Source organism: Paralichthys olivaceus, chromosome 8 (assembly GCF_024713975.1).
Source record: "Paralichthys olivaceus isolate ysfri-2021 chromosome 8, ASM2471397v2, whole genome shotgun sequence".
Classification (NCBI taxonomy): domain Eukaryota; kingdom Metazoa; phylum Chordata; class Actinopteri; order Pleuronectiformes; family Paralichthyidae; genus Paralichthys; species Paralichthys olivaceus.
In genome coordinates, this window is record NC_091100.1 from 25641821 (window position 1) to 25660718 (window position 18898).

General features: G+C 39.7%; 2 protein-coding genes across 4 annotated transcripts in view; both read right to left on the reverse strand.

The window, feature by feature from the left end:
* Window positions 1–1794: 1794 nt before the first annotated feature.
* On the reverse strand, window positions 1795–14067 carry btr01 (bloodthirsty-related gene family, member 1). Its single transcript, XM_020083872.2, has 11 exons — window positions 13927–14067; window positions 9083–9614; window positions 7534–7714; window positions 6631–6726; window positions 6170–6259; window positions 5915–6058; window positions 5626–5773; window positions 5259–5303; window positions 5073–5099; window positions 4760–4935; window positions 1795–3524 (listed from the first exon to the last, which is right to left on the reverse strand). The coding sequence occupies exons 2-11, from the start codon at window positions 9595–9597 to the stop codon at window positions 3156–3158; spliced, it is 1791 nt and encodes a 596-aa protein (XP_019939431.2). The 5' UTR covers window positions 9598–9614; window positions 13927–14067; the 3' UTR covers window positions 1795–3155.
* A 2821-nt stretch (window positions 14068–16888) lies between these two features.
* LOC109627363 (zinc finger protein 638-like) overlaps window positions 16889–18898 on the reverse strand; it is a 31054-nt gene continuing 29044 nt past the window's right edge. For all 3 annotated transcript variants that reach the window (XM_069530024.1, XM_020083857.2, XM_020083855.2), the window contains exons 22-25: window positions 18567–18833; window positions 17482–17604; window positions 17274–17395; window positions 16889–17159 (exon numbers count right to left, since the gene is read on the reverse strand). In XM_069530024.1, coding sequence (XP_069386125.1) covers window positions 17115–17159; window positions 17274–17395; window positions 17482–17604; window positions 18567–18833 — 557 coding nt within the window. In that variant the 3' untranslated portion in view covers window positions 16889–17114. The remainder of the gene's footprint in view (window positions 17160–17273; window positions 17396–17481; window positions 17605–18566; window positions 18834–18898) is intronic.

An 18898-nucleotide genomic window follows, 5' to 3' on the forward strand; every position in this document is an offset into this window, starting at 1 on the left:
TCGCCCACATTGCTCATATCTTCCCTGAAGTCGACGACCCTGAGGCAGTTTGGTGGTTGGTTGATGTTGGCACAAAGCAGGGATAGTGTTTGCAATAAGAGCCACTTGTGCTCTGCAGCTTTTTTAACCGACCCCACTTAAGTACTTTATTTTTATCTGTGGCTGGCAACTAAAACTGTATAAATATTGGACATTAGCTAACAACGTAAGTACTTTATTTACTGCATCTTTCAAGACCACAGACGTCACAATTGCATCACAGAAGGATGTCACCTGAGATCTTTTGGTAAACCTGGACCAGTGGCATTTTGAATGACTTGCACATGATCCAGGGATGATTTGCCAAGGCATGTGAGGGGGAAGATGCAGTAGTTAACATGGAACAATACAAAAGCATGAATTCACATTTTTATTCTCGCTTGAGACCCAATGGGCCTGAGCTTTGCAATGTTTCTCAGCACTTTACAGGTCCGTCCAGAGAGAGTGTGGTTCATCGTCTAAATTTCTTTTTAGGCCCACCATCCATCATATTAGGGACAACAGGAGAGGCAGGTGTCAGTACTTCTATATGTATTGAAAAGAATCTGCTAAAAATAATATGCTTCTGCTGCTGTAACAGAGTCCTCTGTTTGCATGACAGTACTTTAGCTGCCAAACTAAATAGTACTTAATTACAAATATACCAATGTCTTTGAACATTGATTATTAGCTTATATATATGAAAACTGTTGCACAATGTCACTACCACATTAGCAGTACACTACACATAAGTGATATACTGATCTTGTTTACCATTATGTGGACCACAGACAAGCATGTAGTTCTTTAATTCACATTAACTGCATTTAAATCACACTCTTAATATTTTTCTCAAATGCTGGATCCCCAGTGGCAGTCTGGCTTGAAGCAGTTGTTATTCAGAGGCGTATTACTCAACATGGATGTTCACTGTGGGTGATTAAGAGGAGCTTTAACGCATGTGATTTACCAGACACATCAGTGACCAAATATAAGGTGGCTGAATACATTTTCTGCCCATTTATGTATTGTTGTTGTTTATGACTGTGCGTCCCACAGTGTGTGCTTGTGTACACATTGTTGGGCTCTTTTGTCTGACTGTAACCTCCCACAATACACTCCGTGTACCTTGCACTTTGTCAGGACTTTACTATTTGTCTGTTTACATTAATGTGTACTCTACACTGCCATGCACTTTTCTGTTTGATTAAATTAATATTACCCAATCACCATTATGTTGTTTGTCTGTTTGTCCCAAGCTGAAGATATCAGATCACTTTATAAGCAGGTTTCTGAGACAGAAATACAATATATTCCTGAATTAAATTTAAAGAAAGAAGAGAACGTTTTATCTGCATCACTTTAATAACCCACTTGACTTTCCCTGTTCGCTCTTGACACCACAATAAAAATGATTGTGGCAGCCACTGTGAAAATATGCAGCAGTAACTGGAATATATTTACCTCTGCCTTAGGTAATTCAGTCGACTGAAGCAAATTTCCAATGTGAGGTTTGATCAAATTTACATCCATTTCAAGGCAGCGAACTTGTAAATAAGCCACTTGACCTGCACCCTCTCTGGCAGAGTGGTACTTACTTGAAATTATAATGGCATATAGTTCAGCATTCAAACTGATCACCAGCTGGCAGCTAAGAAGCTGACCGTGGTAATGTATTACCAGATTCTCCAAATCTTACAATGCAAACTTGCAGTTTGTAGCCATTGACTTGATGCATATGTAAGAAGATGAAACACCCAACATACACACCTCCAATGTTTTTTTATTTATCAATTTTATTTACATACTATTTAATTCACAATTTGTACTAAGGCATTTTGATCTGATGAAGTACATGTTATTCAAGAATTCCACTCTTAAAATTTCTCTCCATAAACAATCTCTCTGTGAATTAAATCTACTTGATTTTTCCTTCAATATTCTGACAACAGCAAACGAAGAGTCCACAGTGATGTTCCATTAATGTTTAAGTTAATGTTTTAAAATAACATTTATTGTATTCAACATACCACAGTATAGAAACTCAATTAAGTTAGACATCAAGCTACTGAAAAGATTAAGCAGAAAGAGATTAACAAGTAGTGTGAAGATACAACCTCTCGACTTGTAAACCAAACAACAGCTGAAACAGAGAGCACCCACTCCCACGGGAAACCACGGTCAGCAGCAGAGAAAACCTACACATTTAATAGAATTAAATTATTTTGGGTTAAATTACCTAGAACTGATATTGTTAGTGTTGGAACATGTTCACTGTTATACAAACAGCATATCAACACATAGGAGCTTCATCAATGGACATAAAACAGGCAAGGTGGCAGAGAGTTAGCTGGCTGCCATCTTGCCCCCACTCTACAACCCCCTCATAGATTTCCTTTATAAAGGAGGCCTCCGTAAAAACAACTGACTGGTAACCTTAACCTGCAAAAAAGGTTAATTATCAGTCTTTCTCTACTTTTCACTCATGGGCGTTTTCATATTTGTGAAAGTTTCTCAGAGCCTTGAAATTCTACTTTTATGCATGGGACATAATTTCATTACCAAGGGAGGAAGACACCAATTCACACGTGCACCTGAAATGACTCAGGTCTAACTGCTGGACTGATGAGCTGTCAATAAATAGTTTTTATGACTTTTAAATGAAGTGCGTGCTTTAAACCAGCTCAGCCAGAAATGTAGCATGATGCTCAATGGAAGCCTGAAGAGGGCGGAAAACACTTTATGGCATATTTGAGGAATTATCCTCAGTAAGCAGACGTTGCCCACAGCACATCCCTGTTAACATGCCAACATATGCTGTGCTTTGAAACCTAACTTCAGCCAAATGATGTGGATAATTTGAATCACAGCCGCATTTACTCTTTCTTTTTCATGCACCTAATGCTGTGTCAAGATTCTTCAAGACTTTCAGCACTAAATATTATTATAACAGCAGTATTGACCAGTGCTGACTTGAGTCTTGAATGAGGGACGCCCTTGTCGACATCAACAGTCTGTTTGCTGTCTGCTCTATTGTCATGAGGGAATGAGGTGAAGCTTTGATTAAAGCTGTTCCCGGTGTTTGTCTGTGACAGCATTCCTCATTACTAAAGATTTCCTTCAAATGTTAACTCTTTTCATTCTGTCATTGCAACAGAGCAAATGATTAGTGGACCCTCATTTCTTCCTGACTTGTTAGTACAGGGGCTGAAGAATGGATGGATGGTGTCAGGAAAACTATCTGTGTATGTATAGATGAGCACTCTGGCCTCCACATTGTAGAAGGACACCAGTCCCTTGTCACAGTCCACATAGATTCCAATCCGTGAAGGTCTGAGGTTGACTGAGAGGTTGGTTGAGGGTTCCGTTCGAAAGGCAAAGTCGGTCCGATCCCGCAGGCTGAGGAACCAATAACCATGGGCGGGGCTTACGCTGATTTTGCCCTTCCGATTGACAGACCGGCTTGCCACTCCCAGGTCCCAGTCTGTCTTTCCTCCAACCTCGACCTGGAAGAGGGCAGTGTGGTACAGTTCATTGCATTGAGTGAATGAGTCTCTAGAGTGGGGTCATACTGTTCCTATACTACAGACATCAGATACTTTAATGTCTGCAATGGGAATGGAATTTCCTGCCAATGACTGAAGCAACAAAAATAACACTTGACATTAACCCTGCACATTTAAATTGAGAGAGAGTTGGCTTGTTGGCTTCTGTATTATTCGTTAGGTGTGGTGTGTTTGGTAAAAGCTGTGTTTCTGTGTTCCTTGTTTGATGGTCTGTCCTCGGTGCAGTGTTTTTGTTCAATTTTGCCTCACGCACAGGGGAAAGGTGAACAGGTAAGACACCCATGGGTTTACATTTCCACCCAGTAGCCTTACACCTGTTAAAATCACTAGGTAAGGAGTAGGTGCCACACCATGTATTTATTATGTGTAGAGTAGCTTAGAATTCGGTTTCTGTGATAGCATAGAGTGTTGCTGCACTAGCTTAGGAGTGCACGTTGTGATTTATGATTTCTTTGCTTGGGCACCGCTCATAGTTCCTTTGTTCCCTGTGGCATTTATTTTTGTATAATAAATTATTGTTCCTTTTACAAGAACCTTGGTTTGGTTTACTTGTGTGAACACACCACACACCCTGCTCTGCGCAGTGTTAGGCCCTTTCAAACATCCCTAGACACTATACAATCCCAAGGGTCGTAACAGAAATTGGGGGCTCGTCCGGGATTTGAACCCGGATCTCTCACACCCCAAGCCAGAATCATGGGTGCTCGTCCGGGACGCCAAACTGCCACAAGAGGGGGGGACATAACATTATATAATAGTAAATAAGTGTTTATATAGTAGGTTTAGGTGCATCTAATTTTTTCATGAATTACATTTTTCTGGTCTGAGCAAGTGATCGCAACTGGTAAGTCAGGGTACAGGACCTTTAAACTGTGGCACTGACATTTGTAATGCTATGGGAATTATACAACCTTCACCTCTGGTTTACCAGCTCAGCAAATTATAACCTGCTGGAACAAAGTTGAAATCTGATTGATTTTTCATACAAACTATAAATATTAATTTTCTTGTATGACTTTTATTAATTTTGAAATGTCAGTTTGGATCTGTATGAGCTCAGGTTGATCACACATCACATAAAAAGCCACAAGCCTGTGTTTTTCTCGAAGAATAGTGATTGTATCATTTTTATTCACATCCATATTCACATCAGATTGAAAATGTGTCCCACCCACCTCCCAGTAATGTCGTCCTGAGCTGAAGCCCTGGCGGGCCAGCACGCACACCACCCGATCAAAGCGCTCAGGATAGTCTGGAACCAGCTGATGACGGTCACCGCAGTGCACCTGCTTTCCATCTACTGAGATGATGAGACGTGGATGGGCTGTGTTTTGGTCTAAAGTGATGTCAGCTTGCACATGGAGAAAGAGTGATGGTTGGTGATGAAACTAATAGATGGTGGAATTAGTCAAAGTAAGACTTAATTATAAAAACAAACTGCAATTTGAAAATGTTACACTACAGGGAGAAATCTTTTTAAACTCTTACCTGCGTATTCCTGAACCCTCCTTATCTCTGTGGAGAAAAGATTCGATATTTATACTGTACTCTTAACATATATGTATATTTTTGTAAATGTTTAGTGGTTCATTAACTTTAACAGGATGAGAAACACTTGAAATAAACAATATTCCTGACAGATGCAAATCAACAACTTCCTAACAACAATCCTACTTGGGTTTGGTCTGGGTACAGATACGTCCAATGACGACTGCTGGCCTGTTAATAAGAGAAAAGAAGAGACTGTTGTGATCGTGAGCATCATCAGCCTTATAGTGAACATGTGCTCATCAGAGCTCATCCTCAAAAACACACAGAGAGAGAGTATTAGTGCTCCTTGATTAAAACTAACACAGCAAGTCCTGTGTGACAGTAATTCAAATTAAAGTATTTCTACAAAACTGGTTATTTGGCAGAATATTCTTATTTGGTCTTAGGTTTTAAAATCATACGTTGGTTTTGAAATTGTAGAATGCTTCCCTTAACTTCAGCATCTGAACTAAACTATCCAGTTTCACTCTGAGTCTGAATGAAGACTTACTGAGTTCTGGCAGTTTGCGCATCTCTTCCTGAAAGTTCTCCATCATTAGACTGAGGTTTTGTAGAATCAGCCCTGAGGTCAGCTCGGACGACACAGAGACACTGGACCAGTCCTTAGCTGGAGGAGGGGTGGACAGGCCAGAGAACGTCTGCAGGGAGGAAAAAAAACAGTAAATCAGAGATGACTCTGTCGTTATTAGTGAAAGTACTAGTGGAATCAATTTTCTCACTTATTCGTGTCTTCTTTATTTGTTGTACTATATCATATTTAGTCTTTCATTTGTCCATACCTTGAGAAAGTCTATGCAGTCTCCAGATCCAGCCAGCTGGCTCAGTGCTGTACTCCTCCTCTTCAGCACAGCGATTTCCTCCTCCAGCTCTCTCAGCAGACTCTGAGCTCTGTGCTTGGCTGCTCGATGACTCATCTCTATCCCCTGAGGTTAACAGGCACAAGTTTGCCATCACTGCTGAATTCATATACTGACTCTCACTACAATGGTAACAGAAAAAAATACATCTTCATCTATCCTGTACATGTTGTGTACCTCCATGACTTCATCTTGGCAGTGCTCCACACTGGAGATCAGTTTGGAGAACACACACACAGCCTCATAGGTTTCTCTATCAGCAGCAGCCTGAGGAGCAGACAATCAGTAAGTACATGTACCATGTGTTGATGTGTTAGAGGCACGGACTGGACGATTGTCGCGTTGGAAAGATCTATGCACTCCTGTTTTAAGTGATATACATACAAGGTTGTGTTTCAAATGTTTTAATAGAAACAAGAAGGAGACCAACATCATTATCTTAAATGCAACGCGTCAGCCTCACAGTAAATGTGGCTCTCATCACTTAGAAGCAGTCTGGATCAGGTTAATTGTAGACACCTCTATCTTTTAAATGTGTCACATACAGTGAGTCTTTTATGAGTTGTCAGGACAGTCGGTCTGGTGTGAATGAGTCTGTGTCTGGGGTCTTAAAGATGGACTGAACAACTGAAACTCACCTGTATCTCTCGTAAGGAGCCCTGTATTTCCTCCACTTTCCTCTCTCTCTCACAGATCAGATCCCTCAGCTCCACCTCCTCAATTTCTAACTGGGCCTGGAGAAGATGGAGAACACAACCTAATTACATCATGACTAATAACCACCACAGAACCTCCAACCTGACCGTGAAGTTGTTTCGTCTATTCTATGCCTGGTATATGCAAACAAAAAGTTTCATACATTATAATCCCCATGGCGTGGAAAGAAAGTGTATGATTGTCTCAACAGTAACATATTTTGAATCAATGGGTCGCAAAGCAGGGATCATAGACTCCCCTTAGGTGGTCACAAGAGACCATCCCAAAAGGATTGGAAATAGTATATATAGATATGATTGTGACAAAATAGCGACAGCATCAGTTACAACAGGTCACTTTACAGCATCACAGGAAACACTGACATACGTGCTTATCACTGATTATTTCCATTATTTGATTAAACCACCTTCGGGGATAACAGGGCAAGTGTACAGTATGGTTATTCTGGTGGTCGGGGCTGAAAAGGCAGGGAACCATTTTTTGATTTTAGATTACACAAGAGCACAAATGTAATTCTTTCAATTTTATTTTTACAGCGCCAAATCATAATATACATTATCTCAAGGCACTTTACATAGTTTTGGTTTCTCTGCAATGTTAAAGTAAATAGTGATGTTGCACATTCCATATGTACAACTTCCCAACCCTTGTTTCTGCTGGGTATAGAATTTACATGATTATTCAATCTTCCAAATGCTTTTTATGTCGTTTTTTTAATGTCATCTTTGATTTGACAACTAGGTGTCGCCATAGTTACACATTCAACAATTACCATAAACTTAATGGAAAATCACACACACACACACACACACACACACACAAACCTTCTTGATGTGCCACTCCCTCTTGACGGGGATGACGGTGTGTCCTTTGTGCTCTCCTGCCTCCACACACAAGTTGCACACACACGAGTTGTCAGCGCGACAGAAGAACTCAAGAGCTCTCAGGTGGAGGGGACACAGAGGCAGACTGGGCAAAGATTCACTTGGACCGCTCAGAGTGTACCTGTCATAACATTGAAATGAAGTCATAATTAATAAAATATAAAAGCACATTTAGTACATGAAAGCTGTTATGGTGCAAGTTTAAGATTTGGAGGAAGAGCTCCAAAAGTTATATATAGCATCTATAGAAGCACCAAATGTTCTGATAATCAATTAATAATTTTAAACAAAATGCCAGAAATGTCTGCTTCCAGCTGCTCAAATCAATTTGATAATTTCTTTAAAGTGAGAGTGAGGGAATAATATCTATTGGTTTTGTTTTAAGGTATTAGCCCAAAAGCTAAAGAATGCATAATAGGGAGTGGTCACAGGTCAGCCATCCAATCACAACATTTCAGGTTTCATTTGCAGGCGAAACTGCATAGATGCATTTAATTAAAAAAAAATATACCAAAATGCTCAATAAAGGTTGATTGCACAGGATCACAGTAAAAGGTAAAGAAGTATCTATCATTGAGTCCGTTTAGAGCCAGTGAGAGTTTAAATCCAGTAAGCCTCACACTGTTGGATCAGTTTGTCGTGGTCCCCTCCCCCAGTTCAATGCCACAGAAACACAATGAGGAAATGTCATGAAGAGCATCATTGAAATGCGCAGCTATCGAATAAATCCGACCATTTCTCTCTATTGGGCTTTTATGCACACTCATCCTTTTTAAGTTTAGGTTTCCCCAACATATACAAGTCCACAGGGACCATGCATCAAATAAATCACATGTGAGGATTCACAAGCGATAACGTCGTTGATGGGAATTACTTTGCCTGTATGTGTTTTGGGAAATGCGATGAGTTTTCATGGTGTTATTGCAACTATGCGTAACTTCCACAGCGGGAGTTGCCATTGGGAAGAGGGTGCAAACGTGTCTGTGTTGACTGGATTTCTTATTGTTACATAACTGAGAATTTCTTTTGTTTTTTGCATTCATTTTAAAGCAGATCGGATCTTATTCGAGCCAACTCGTATGCTTGATTAATCCATGATGCTGGGTACCCCACTGTGCAAATCTATGATCCACATCAGCAGCTTCTTCCATAAAGTCCTCATTTGAGTGACAGATCCTTCGCATTTTAAAGGGGAACTGGGATAAAAACAGAGTGTTTTTGTCAGTGTCGTTCAGATAGTGTTGTAATAATTGAGCCCTGGTTTGATGACCCACATGTCTTAAAACGTACTTTTCGCAACAACAACTTTTGGTAATAGCAAAACCAACATTAACAAAATCACTCCTGGAGTTTGTTACTATTCTGCAAACACAAGAAAAAAATAACTTTTAGCCTGAGATTGAAAAAAAATCACCAAAACAAATCATTCCAACAAAGCATTTCTAAAATTAATACTAAAAATCCTTCTGTAATGTGGGGAGTGTAGTACCTGCGGAGAGATGAATAGGATGGAGGTGGATCGAGCTGCTCTGTGCTCTGAGCCCTGAAGGCCATTTGAGAATTGACTCTGTTGGGGCTTTGGTCGTGAGAGTCACTGGGATGAGCTGGTAGCTGTTGGAAACGTGTCATCATCTCGGTAAAGATGCTCTCCGGCATCTCTCCTGGCCTCGTGGCCGGGTTGTGATGATGGTGAGGATGAGAGTTGGTGTCCTCCACTCCTTCTCCACCTCTGTCATCCATTGCCATTCTAGAATTGGCAATCTCCTTGAATCGTTCAGTGATTTCCTTCAGGGTTCGGTTGATCTGAAGCTCTGGGCGCTTGCGGAAGGACTCCTTACAGAGGGGACACTGGAAGATCTTTCCTCCCACTCCCTCCCAGTAAGAGGAGAGGCAGGCCTGGCAGAAGCTGTGACCACATGGCGTTGATACTGGGTTGGTGAACACCTCCAGACAAATGGAGCAGGTGAACTGGTCTTCAGACAGAAAGCCTGCAGGCAGCGCCATAACCACCCGCTGCTAAACTGGATAGCGTAAGAAATAAAGGCTGCAGGTTATATAGAGCCGTTAAATAGACAAACTCTGTTTCGGTGCCTAATGATTTTTGTAATTTGCTCATTTTATAAAAGAAAATGTGGTGACAGTGACTTGCCTCAAGAAAAAACAATATTTTGACTCTACTTCTTTCACTTCACAAGGTAATGTTATCCAGCAAAACAAGACGAGATTAACATTAGTGTCTAATAAATGTACAAACTGGAATTTTTAACTTTATACTTCTTCTGAACAAAAAGTACCAACCTCATAGCAACAAATGTCATGAGTCTGTATAGTTGACATGTTGATGAAGCACAGAGTTATTATCCAGAAGATAAAGCGTATATTTGGTGTTACAGATTTGCACTGAGAAGTTTCATGTCTCAGCTGCATGGTTACTTGACTTACCACAGGCTAAACAGCTATCAGACAAACTTCGACGACTGGTGAAGGTGAATTTAGTAACAATCCTATAAACACAGACCTGTCTTCAGACACTGAACCTAATCTTAACTTTGAATTTAAGGCCAAACCTAAATCTAAAACTAATCCTGCCTGTAACATGATCCATGAAACCACAACACTGCAGTGCTGTTAGTAACAGCACAGTACTCCTGTGAGTCTGCGAGTGTTTGTGCCCCATGCAGTCACACAAACAAAGAAACAGTACAAATGAGTGGTTTAGCAAGATGTGGGAATTCAGGCTGGGTTGGAATATTTCGACACAGCCGGTTTGCCATGAAGTCATTCACATTTCCTTTTCCACATGTTCTGCACTTAAAAACAGAAGGCAGCATCCCTCAAGAATAACTGGTGATTATTTTTCTGTAGCTGTTTCATGTACTCTTTCATTCAGAGGCACTGTCCCTAATAAATTGACTTTAGGTAGGGAAGAAAAGACGAGCAAATGATTGTTGGTTTTTGTCTTTTCTCAGGATTTGTTACATACGCCAACCTTTTCCTTCAACGGGCTGAGTACAAGTGGATAAGTGTCTTTCTTTTTAGCAAGACTGAAACATTACAGAATAATCTTAATTAATTAGTTAATAAATGTTAACAACACCAATAAGAAAGTGTTTTTATTCCTCTGAGTTGGCAGAAGATGGTTGGTGCAACCTGTCTGTTGATGAGTCATGGTGACTCTAGATAAACACTGAGTGTGCTAAACTAGATTCACCACCACAGGTGCGTTTGTGTGAGGTTGCTGCAACTGTTGCTGTTGCCTTATTTTCTGACATATTTAGAAAATGTTTCCACAGATGTATCATTTCTTTAGTTCATGAGTTCACTTCAGGACAGTTTTTGAGATATCAAGATGGTGGACTGGGATCATGGATTATAATTACAACTAGATTGCTTAGATATACAACATTCTTTGTCACATAATCTTTTGTATTAATACTTTAAGCACTGAGACACCTCACCATTTATGTTAAACACTGTCTTTTCTCATTAATGTTGTAAATATTGTTAGTTTGTTGATGAGCTCTGCTACACTCTGCATCTATTGCACTCCTGTGGCGTTTCCCCCCCCCCTCTGTTAAAAGGGTCTTTTTGGTAGTGTTTCCTCTCTCTTGTTGAGGGTTAAGGGCAGAGGATGTTGCAGCTTGTTAAAAACCCTGAGAGATAAATTGTGATTTGTGAATATGTGCTACAGAAATTCAGTTGATTGGCTCACTAATTCAGATATCAGTAATTTTATGTTTTCCTCATTAACAAATTACCACAAAAATTTGTCATCACCCACTAAGCATATATACACTAGGATTTTATGTATCATGGTTGCCAAGATATTAGCCGTTCCGTCATAAATCCAATGCAACAATCCCACTGTTACGTCTGTTTGCGTCCTCTCCAGTTCTCTCCCACAGTCCACACACATGCTATGTTATGTATTTTAGTGACTGTGAGGCATGCATTAAAAAGTGTTTTGACATGTCTCAACTGACCACTTGTGATTGGATGTCCAGGGCGTACCCCAGCTCTCAGTGTCAGGTGGGATTGGTTCCACTCACACGATGACCCTCACAATGTAGTGTAACAATGTTCTTAACTATTTCACCTGTATAACAGTCTCTTGCATTGTTTACTGTAGCTTTAAAGGCACAAGACACACACACACAAACACACAACTGTAGAACAGGTCGAGCCAGTTTTCCATTCATTGCTGCCATAGCTAAAGCAAATGACCTGTGCATAGTTATCATAGCTGGAGTAGAAAACAAATGAGAGTGTTGATTGTGTGTTTCTGAGGGTACAGTGGCTACAGTTCACGCACTTCAATACATTGTAGTTTTCATTAATTTAAATTGATACATTTACCATTTTTGTCATTTTGCAATAAATCCTCCTTTGTGAATGTCCATGTTCATGTGTTTAACTCCTTTATAAGGGTTTCTGTCAGTTACTCTACCTTATTGATATTCTAATATATCATATATATATATATAGTGTAGATATAAGAAACACCATAATTCACCAGCACTACAAACTGCAGCCTCCAACATTTTCATAAAGTTGAATCAAACTTCTCTGAAACAGTATTGTCATTAAAGTCTTCATGAAAGTTGGAGGTGGTATGTGATCACTCCAAAAACCTGGCTAATTAGCTTAGATTAGCCAATTAGGACCCCACAATGACTTTGTGAAACACACTGATGTTACTTTTGAACACAAACTTGAACTTGTGGTTGCAATGCAACACAATAAATCCGATTCTTGTCTCTCGCTAGTTTTCCTCTACACACACCAAACACATCATTGTATCTGCTCAGTAAACTGATATTGGAAATGCAATCTGCTGCTCCAGAGTTTGTCACATGGGTTAGCGGTCAGTAAAACCGCTGGAGCCTTATTCCCTTTGTCCTCATTGTTCCTTATTTTCTTCCTTTCCTTCCTGTTCCTGAAGCGTAAATGACCAGGTGGGTGGCAAATTCCACCGACTTCACATTCATTGACCTCATGCTGTTTCCTGTCCAGAAATGTCAAACAATGATTTCACAGTGGTTTCACTACGGAGTTCACAGAGTTTTATATTTGGTCAAATGTTTGATCAAACTTAAACACTTGAAGTGTTGAATATCATCCCCCAATACATGGGGATGATGTGTGATTTGTTTTACATTTAATCACCAATATTTTTGACAATTGTCACAGTTTTAAGTTTAAATGGAACAAATACTCAGCATATGATGTCATTGTAACAAGGCTATGATGCGACTTTTATCTCTAGGTGGAACAAAGTTTACAAGTTCAAATCAAGAGGAAGGTGACTCTTACCATGTGTACATTTGGTATCCTGTTGCTTGGACCCAAATTGCTGCAGCTCGATGCTATTTAAACATGTTTCTCTTTGTTTTTTTTCTGTTTCATGTGTGGTTTGGCAATTCACAGGGTTAGGCAGCTCTCCATCATGTAGTATGTGGACCAAATCTGGGCCGAAACCAAGGATCAAACCACACTCACCCTGCTTCATTTGGATCTCAACTACACACCTACAAAGTTTTGTGAATGTATCTAGCACAGTTGTTGTGACTGTCACACAGACTGACACAGTCTATCCACAGACAAACACCTGAGTCATAGTTCCTGCTGCTGTAGGTGACTCCAGTGCCACATTTCTCAATGACGACTCAAGACCAATCACATTGTTGCAGCAGGTTATAAGCAGTTACATAGTCGAGAGTTGAGTTCTGCATGTTGAAACTGTGAAGTCAAACAGGTGCATATGCTGTTGTCGAAGGAGAACATGTTACTATGCTTGTGCCTGCACATGTGTTATCTGCCATTCTTTCTCACGCATTTACATTCAATTCATTGAGCTGACACTTTTGTCCGAAGCAAGTGTATTTGAACAGGAGATAGGCCAACAATGGATGTGATTCAATGAAACCACATCATCCCCTAACACACATTACACAGCCATTAAATGGCTTTTATCACTCTGGTACACTTTTCACAGTAACATGCTTATGATGGTGAAATCAGTGCACAAAGGGTTCTTTAGCTGCAAGCTTAACAAATACTGTTGTCACCCTGAGCACTTTTCTCTCTGCAATTTTCTTATTACGACCGAGACACTTCCAGTATCAGCATTCACAAATATTTACAACAGTGTTTTATCTCACACTTGACGATAAGAGACAATTAGTGGTTGTTGAAACTAGATGAAGGTTTAGTCCATTAGCTTGTGCCAGGTACTACCCAGACCGTGCACTATAAGCATTATATTATAAAAGACAACATGAGACACACAGGTTCATGATGAATACGTTGCTAGCGTAGTTAAACATGTCTTACCTGTTGTGAGGTCTGAAGAGATTTCACAGCAGTGATTGTTTCTGTCAGTGGGTAAAAATATAAACACAAGACGTCTGTGTTGACAGGCTCTCTCCTTCTCTACTGTCTTTTTCCTTCCCTGTGTCATAGGACTGTTGACTCCTCCCTCCTAACCCCCCAACCCTTAAAATTCATCCAATCCAACCTGCTCGACAGGTTGAACAAAAACAATCTCTCTCACTCTGTCTTTACTTCTCTGGGAAACTGACACAGTGCCTAAATGAATCCAAAATTCAAATGTTGTATAACACAAGTCAACATTTTTTTTTCAGTCAATAATACAGCTTGCCTTTAAATAAAGATGATTTTAAAAGGCCATCTCTACGCTAATATTGTTTCTCTACGTTAATATTGTTTCTCTACGTTAATATTGTTTTAAGGTCTTGACCTTTAAATGTAAAGTGCCTTGAGATAATGTAAATTATGAATTGGCGCTATATACATAAAATTGAATTGAATTGAATTGAATCTATGTTTTTGCTTCAACTTTTGTAATTTCATTCACATTTTCAGACTCTCTTCTGCGATGGTACACTTGTTGAATCCAGAGTTTAAGGCGGACTTGGGATACTGTTGTGTTTACGTGTAAAACAACAAACACAACAAAAGCAGAGCACGTTCACTCACTAGTTCTCTCTGCTCACTAGTTCTTTCTTTAAAAGACTATTCGGTCCTCCACCAGACACTGAGCTCTCATATATATTCCACCGAACAGCTGCCAGTCATCAGTGGCCAAACCTCTGCACCTCTCAGAGACAGGGCAACACACGTGCACTGGACCCCATTCTCACCAAACTATTTCAAGTTATACCTCCCACCATTGAGCCAGCAATCACCTATGACAAATACTATACACATTTTAGATGGGCCCAGGTAACACCTCTCACCCTGGTCAAATTGAAAATGATCAAATGGTTTCCTCACTTCTATTCATATCAAGGGGTCACAGGATTCCTCTCACGAGGACTCTCCATAACTCAAATCAGTTGGAATTTAACAGTGGCCACTCCACCAAAACATCTCTTTTGTCTCAAGACAGCTCGAGCAGCAGCTTAATCATATATGAACTCACACTTCATCACGCCCTGTGTTCCTCGGAGGAATGTGATCTTTATCTTCCATCCCTGCACGCAAGGAAGTCACATTCCAGACTGTTGTGGTCCTTGGTTGCTCGAAATGAGTGTCATCTTTCTCTCTTCAAGAACCTGTAGAAGACTCAGTACCTCCTGTCCCCTCCTGGTTTTGGAGCTGTTCTTTGACTTCCAGTTCTCTTCTCCCTCCTCCTTCTCTATCCTGGTTATAAGTGTCCACATCCAGACATCCAGATATAAAAACAGATCTGGTGTGTCGAATCAATAATAAGAGCATATTGTTTCTAAAGGCATAACTGATTAGTATGTGGTGGTTAGCACGGTTGCTTCACAGCAACAGATGGTTCCAGGTTCAAGTCCCAGCTTGGTTAGGGCCTTACTGAGCAGTTTGCATGTTCTCCGTGTCTTTTCTCCAGGAGCTCTGAATTCTTTCCACATAGGGGTTCAGTCATTTGGACTCTCAAATGTCTGGAGGTGTAAAGGTGAATGTTGTTTATCTGTTGCGATTCTCTAGTGACCTGTCCATGGTGTACCCCACCTCTCACCCACTATCAGCTGGGATTGGCTTCAGCTCCTGTTGTGACAGGGGAGCATGAGCCTGGTATATATTTATTATTAGGTAACACTTTATATTAGTGAACACATATCAACCATTAACTAGTTGCATATTACCGTGGCTATTAGAGGCATATTGGCTCTTTATTAGTCATCATAAAGCACTTATTAATGCCTTATTCTTAATTACCTTCTTCTGCAATTACTCCATTGATTAGCAGTTTTCCCTTAATAACCTCCTAATTACTGCTTATTGATGGTAAGTAAGGAAGTTGTTGAACATAAATTACAATCAAGTGCTTGGATATGTTCACTTTGTGTGTGTGTCTAATATAAAGTGTTACCGATTATTCTTGTTTTCCGAAATGTGGTTATTAGTTGATGAAAAACAGTTTGCAAGTTAATAATTGAGTCATTACACTTCAGTGGAAATCTAATTCCAGCTATTAAACCAAAAACATATTGAGGGAAAGTATTCCAAATGTCCATTAAACTCAATTAACCATTTCACTTTGAAAGTTTTGTTTAAAGTTCAAAACTAGTAGACGTACCACCATTTCCTTTTATGATACATATATTTTAAAAATGACATTCATTCCACCAGATAAAATTATATATTACTATTACTTCAGCTTTAGACAGAAGAACATAGTCATTTAAATATCTCTCGACAAATATCTTTCTATATAATCACTGGACACAACATGATATTCAGTGTAATAACAATGAGAAAATGTTTGGGGATATTATAATCATTTCCTGTAAACTTGCCCTAACCCTGAAGTTTAGCACTGACTTAATCAGCTTTTCTCCAAGTGAGGATATGACATTTAGATGGACTGTCTCCAAGTTGGTCTCAAAATGTGGTCCCAGCTCAGAGCAGCATATACTGCCACCTTCTGGTAAAACAGATGTCCTGCCATTGAGACAAGACCAGTCTTAATTTGATAGTGTCCATCAATGCAGTGTTACATTCGATGGTGTCCTCACTGACTTCATTAAATCTCTCTCTGAACTCAAATGGACATTTTTTCATGGCAATTCCTAAGAACCTAAGAAACAGGTCGATCAGGTGAGCACTGAGCACTTGTGGAGAAAATCAAACTGATTGAACTGATTCCTCCACTTTAGTTGAAGATGTTTGTGTATAACAAGTCCTGTTAGTGATTGTATCGATTCTACTGTATATAAGGAAAGTTCTGTTGTGTCCCATTCTAAAAACCTCCAGTGAAGCTCTCTTTCCAAACAAATAAAATATCAACCAATTTGAGACGTGATTAAGTCAAGACATTTTACTGTGCACAGTTCAAACTGGCATCCATCTTCCACTGTACAGTTCAAATCGTTTCTTTTAATTGCACAAAAAAGCCATACATATGTTTTAAAATGGAGAAATAAGACTAGTCTACACCAATATGAGATTCTGGACCTTTAAGTGAGAAATAAGGAGACTATACAAAAGAAGGGGAATGGCAAAATGAATTCAGTGGTTTCATGCCACATTCAGCTGGGGTCAGGTTTGGCAGTCTTCATATTCTGCAAGTATTTCTAGAGAAAGAAAGAAAGAAAAAGGAAATTTGAACTGAACAAACATTTCTCACATGCATTACAGGAAGTATTAAGAAAAGTGCAATGGCCTACACACATAAAAGTGTTGCCTACCAATAGGTTCTCGTAGTGTTTGGCCGTTTTACAGTGGCTGATTTCCGCCTCTTTTGTTCCACTGAAGAATCGATTGCACACCTTACAGAAGAAACCGGTCTTTGGAACCAAGAACTCCATACCTGAGGACACACACATGACAGTGAACTCTATTGACTCTTCATGAGAGTGAAAACACAGCAGACATGGTGGGGAAAAAGTGTCATACCAACTGGGTTGCTGGGGTCAAAAGGAGGAAGGGAGCAGTCAGTGCCCAAGGGAGTTTTTGTCTGGGATTTCTTCACACTCTCCTGCTGTTTGTGTGTTTGGTCTTCAGAACTATCTTGCTTTGCTGTGGAGAGACAGAGAGCACTTAGAATTCTGGATCCGATTTAAGAGACCTGGTTCTGCTCAACAGGTTCATAAATGTGTGATTATATATTAGGATTCATTACTAAAAACAAGCAGACCTAATGAGAATGCATCCTCATTCCAATATACATACATACATACTCAGAAAAGATAAGTTCAAACTTCTGCAGGAGCTTTGTTACTATCGTAGTTTTCTGCTCATTTTACACATGAACATGAAGAGCGAGAAGAGAGGAGTGAGTCAGGGTGGATTGAATGAATAAATAATACACATACAATTTATGTAATAAGTGTGTGTGTAATAAGACCTGGTTCGTAGGTTCATTTATACGGTGAATTAATTCTCAGAGGCCATTATCTTAGCAAAATAAAACGACAAGGTGTCGTGTGTGGTGATCTGTCATAGCAACGAGATTCAATATGTAATAACCTCTGAAATATGCAATGCATAAAATAACAGCAGTTCAGTAAAACATTCAAACCTATATATGAACTACATCCATAAAGAGTAATAAATCAAACTGCTTAATTTTATGAAAAACATTGGCCATAAAATCTTCATTGCAGATAAACCAGGTATGATGGACACAACGTTTTCTAACTTCACTCTGCATCATGGACTGTGCACAACCTTCAAGACAAAAAACAATAAAAAGTAACAGTATAATGTAGAAGTGTTTGAGGGGGATTGATGACAAGGAATAATATTGAATTAGCTCTGAAGTGACCCATCAAAGACCCATAATTCTCATTATATATTCTCATTATTATATAATGATACATAACGATACATATGTATTATTCACAACATGGAAAAAGGGGATAAAACAGATTGTTAAGAGCACTAAATATGTCTGAGAATACCAGAAACATCTGTCTGTCTCTCTGTCTGTGGAGAACGAGCACTGCACTAGTCCAAACTAAATCAAATGAAAACTGTACCTGTCTCTGCAGCAGGAGTTCCTGTCTCTTTGTCCTCCTGACTGTGCATCTTCTCCTGTTCTTCTGATTTGTCCAGGGAGTCTTCCTTAGCCTGGCTGTGATTAACACCTCTGTCCTCTTTCTTATCTTCTCCACTCTCTGCCTCTGCTGCAAGGTTGTTTGGGGAGGGGTCCACTGGGGCAGCTTCAGGTGGGTTGTCTGGAGGCGAAGGCATTGGAAGATGTTCAACCTCAGGGGCGGAGTCCCGAGTGGCTATCAGTGTTGTTTCTAAAATAAATATTGACAGATAACAGGAAAATTAATTACACACACTAAAACCTGAAGAAAAAAAA

Bases quoted from the DNA above. Each gene is read 5' to 3' on its own strand.
- btr01 (XM_020083872.2), bottom strand. From the start codon at position 9,597: ATGGCGCTGCCTGCAGGCTTTCTGTCTGAAGACCAGTTCACCTGCTCC. The intron at 5,774-5,914 runs GTATGGACAAAT...TCCTCCCTGCAG, and splicing joins ACTGCATAGACTTTCTCAAG to ACGTTCTCTGGCCTGTCCAC. The intron at 3,525-4,759 runs GTGGGTGGGACA...GCCCTCTTCCAG, and splicing joins CAGGACGACATTACTGGGAG to GTCGAGGTTGGAGGAAAGAC.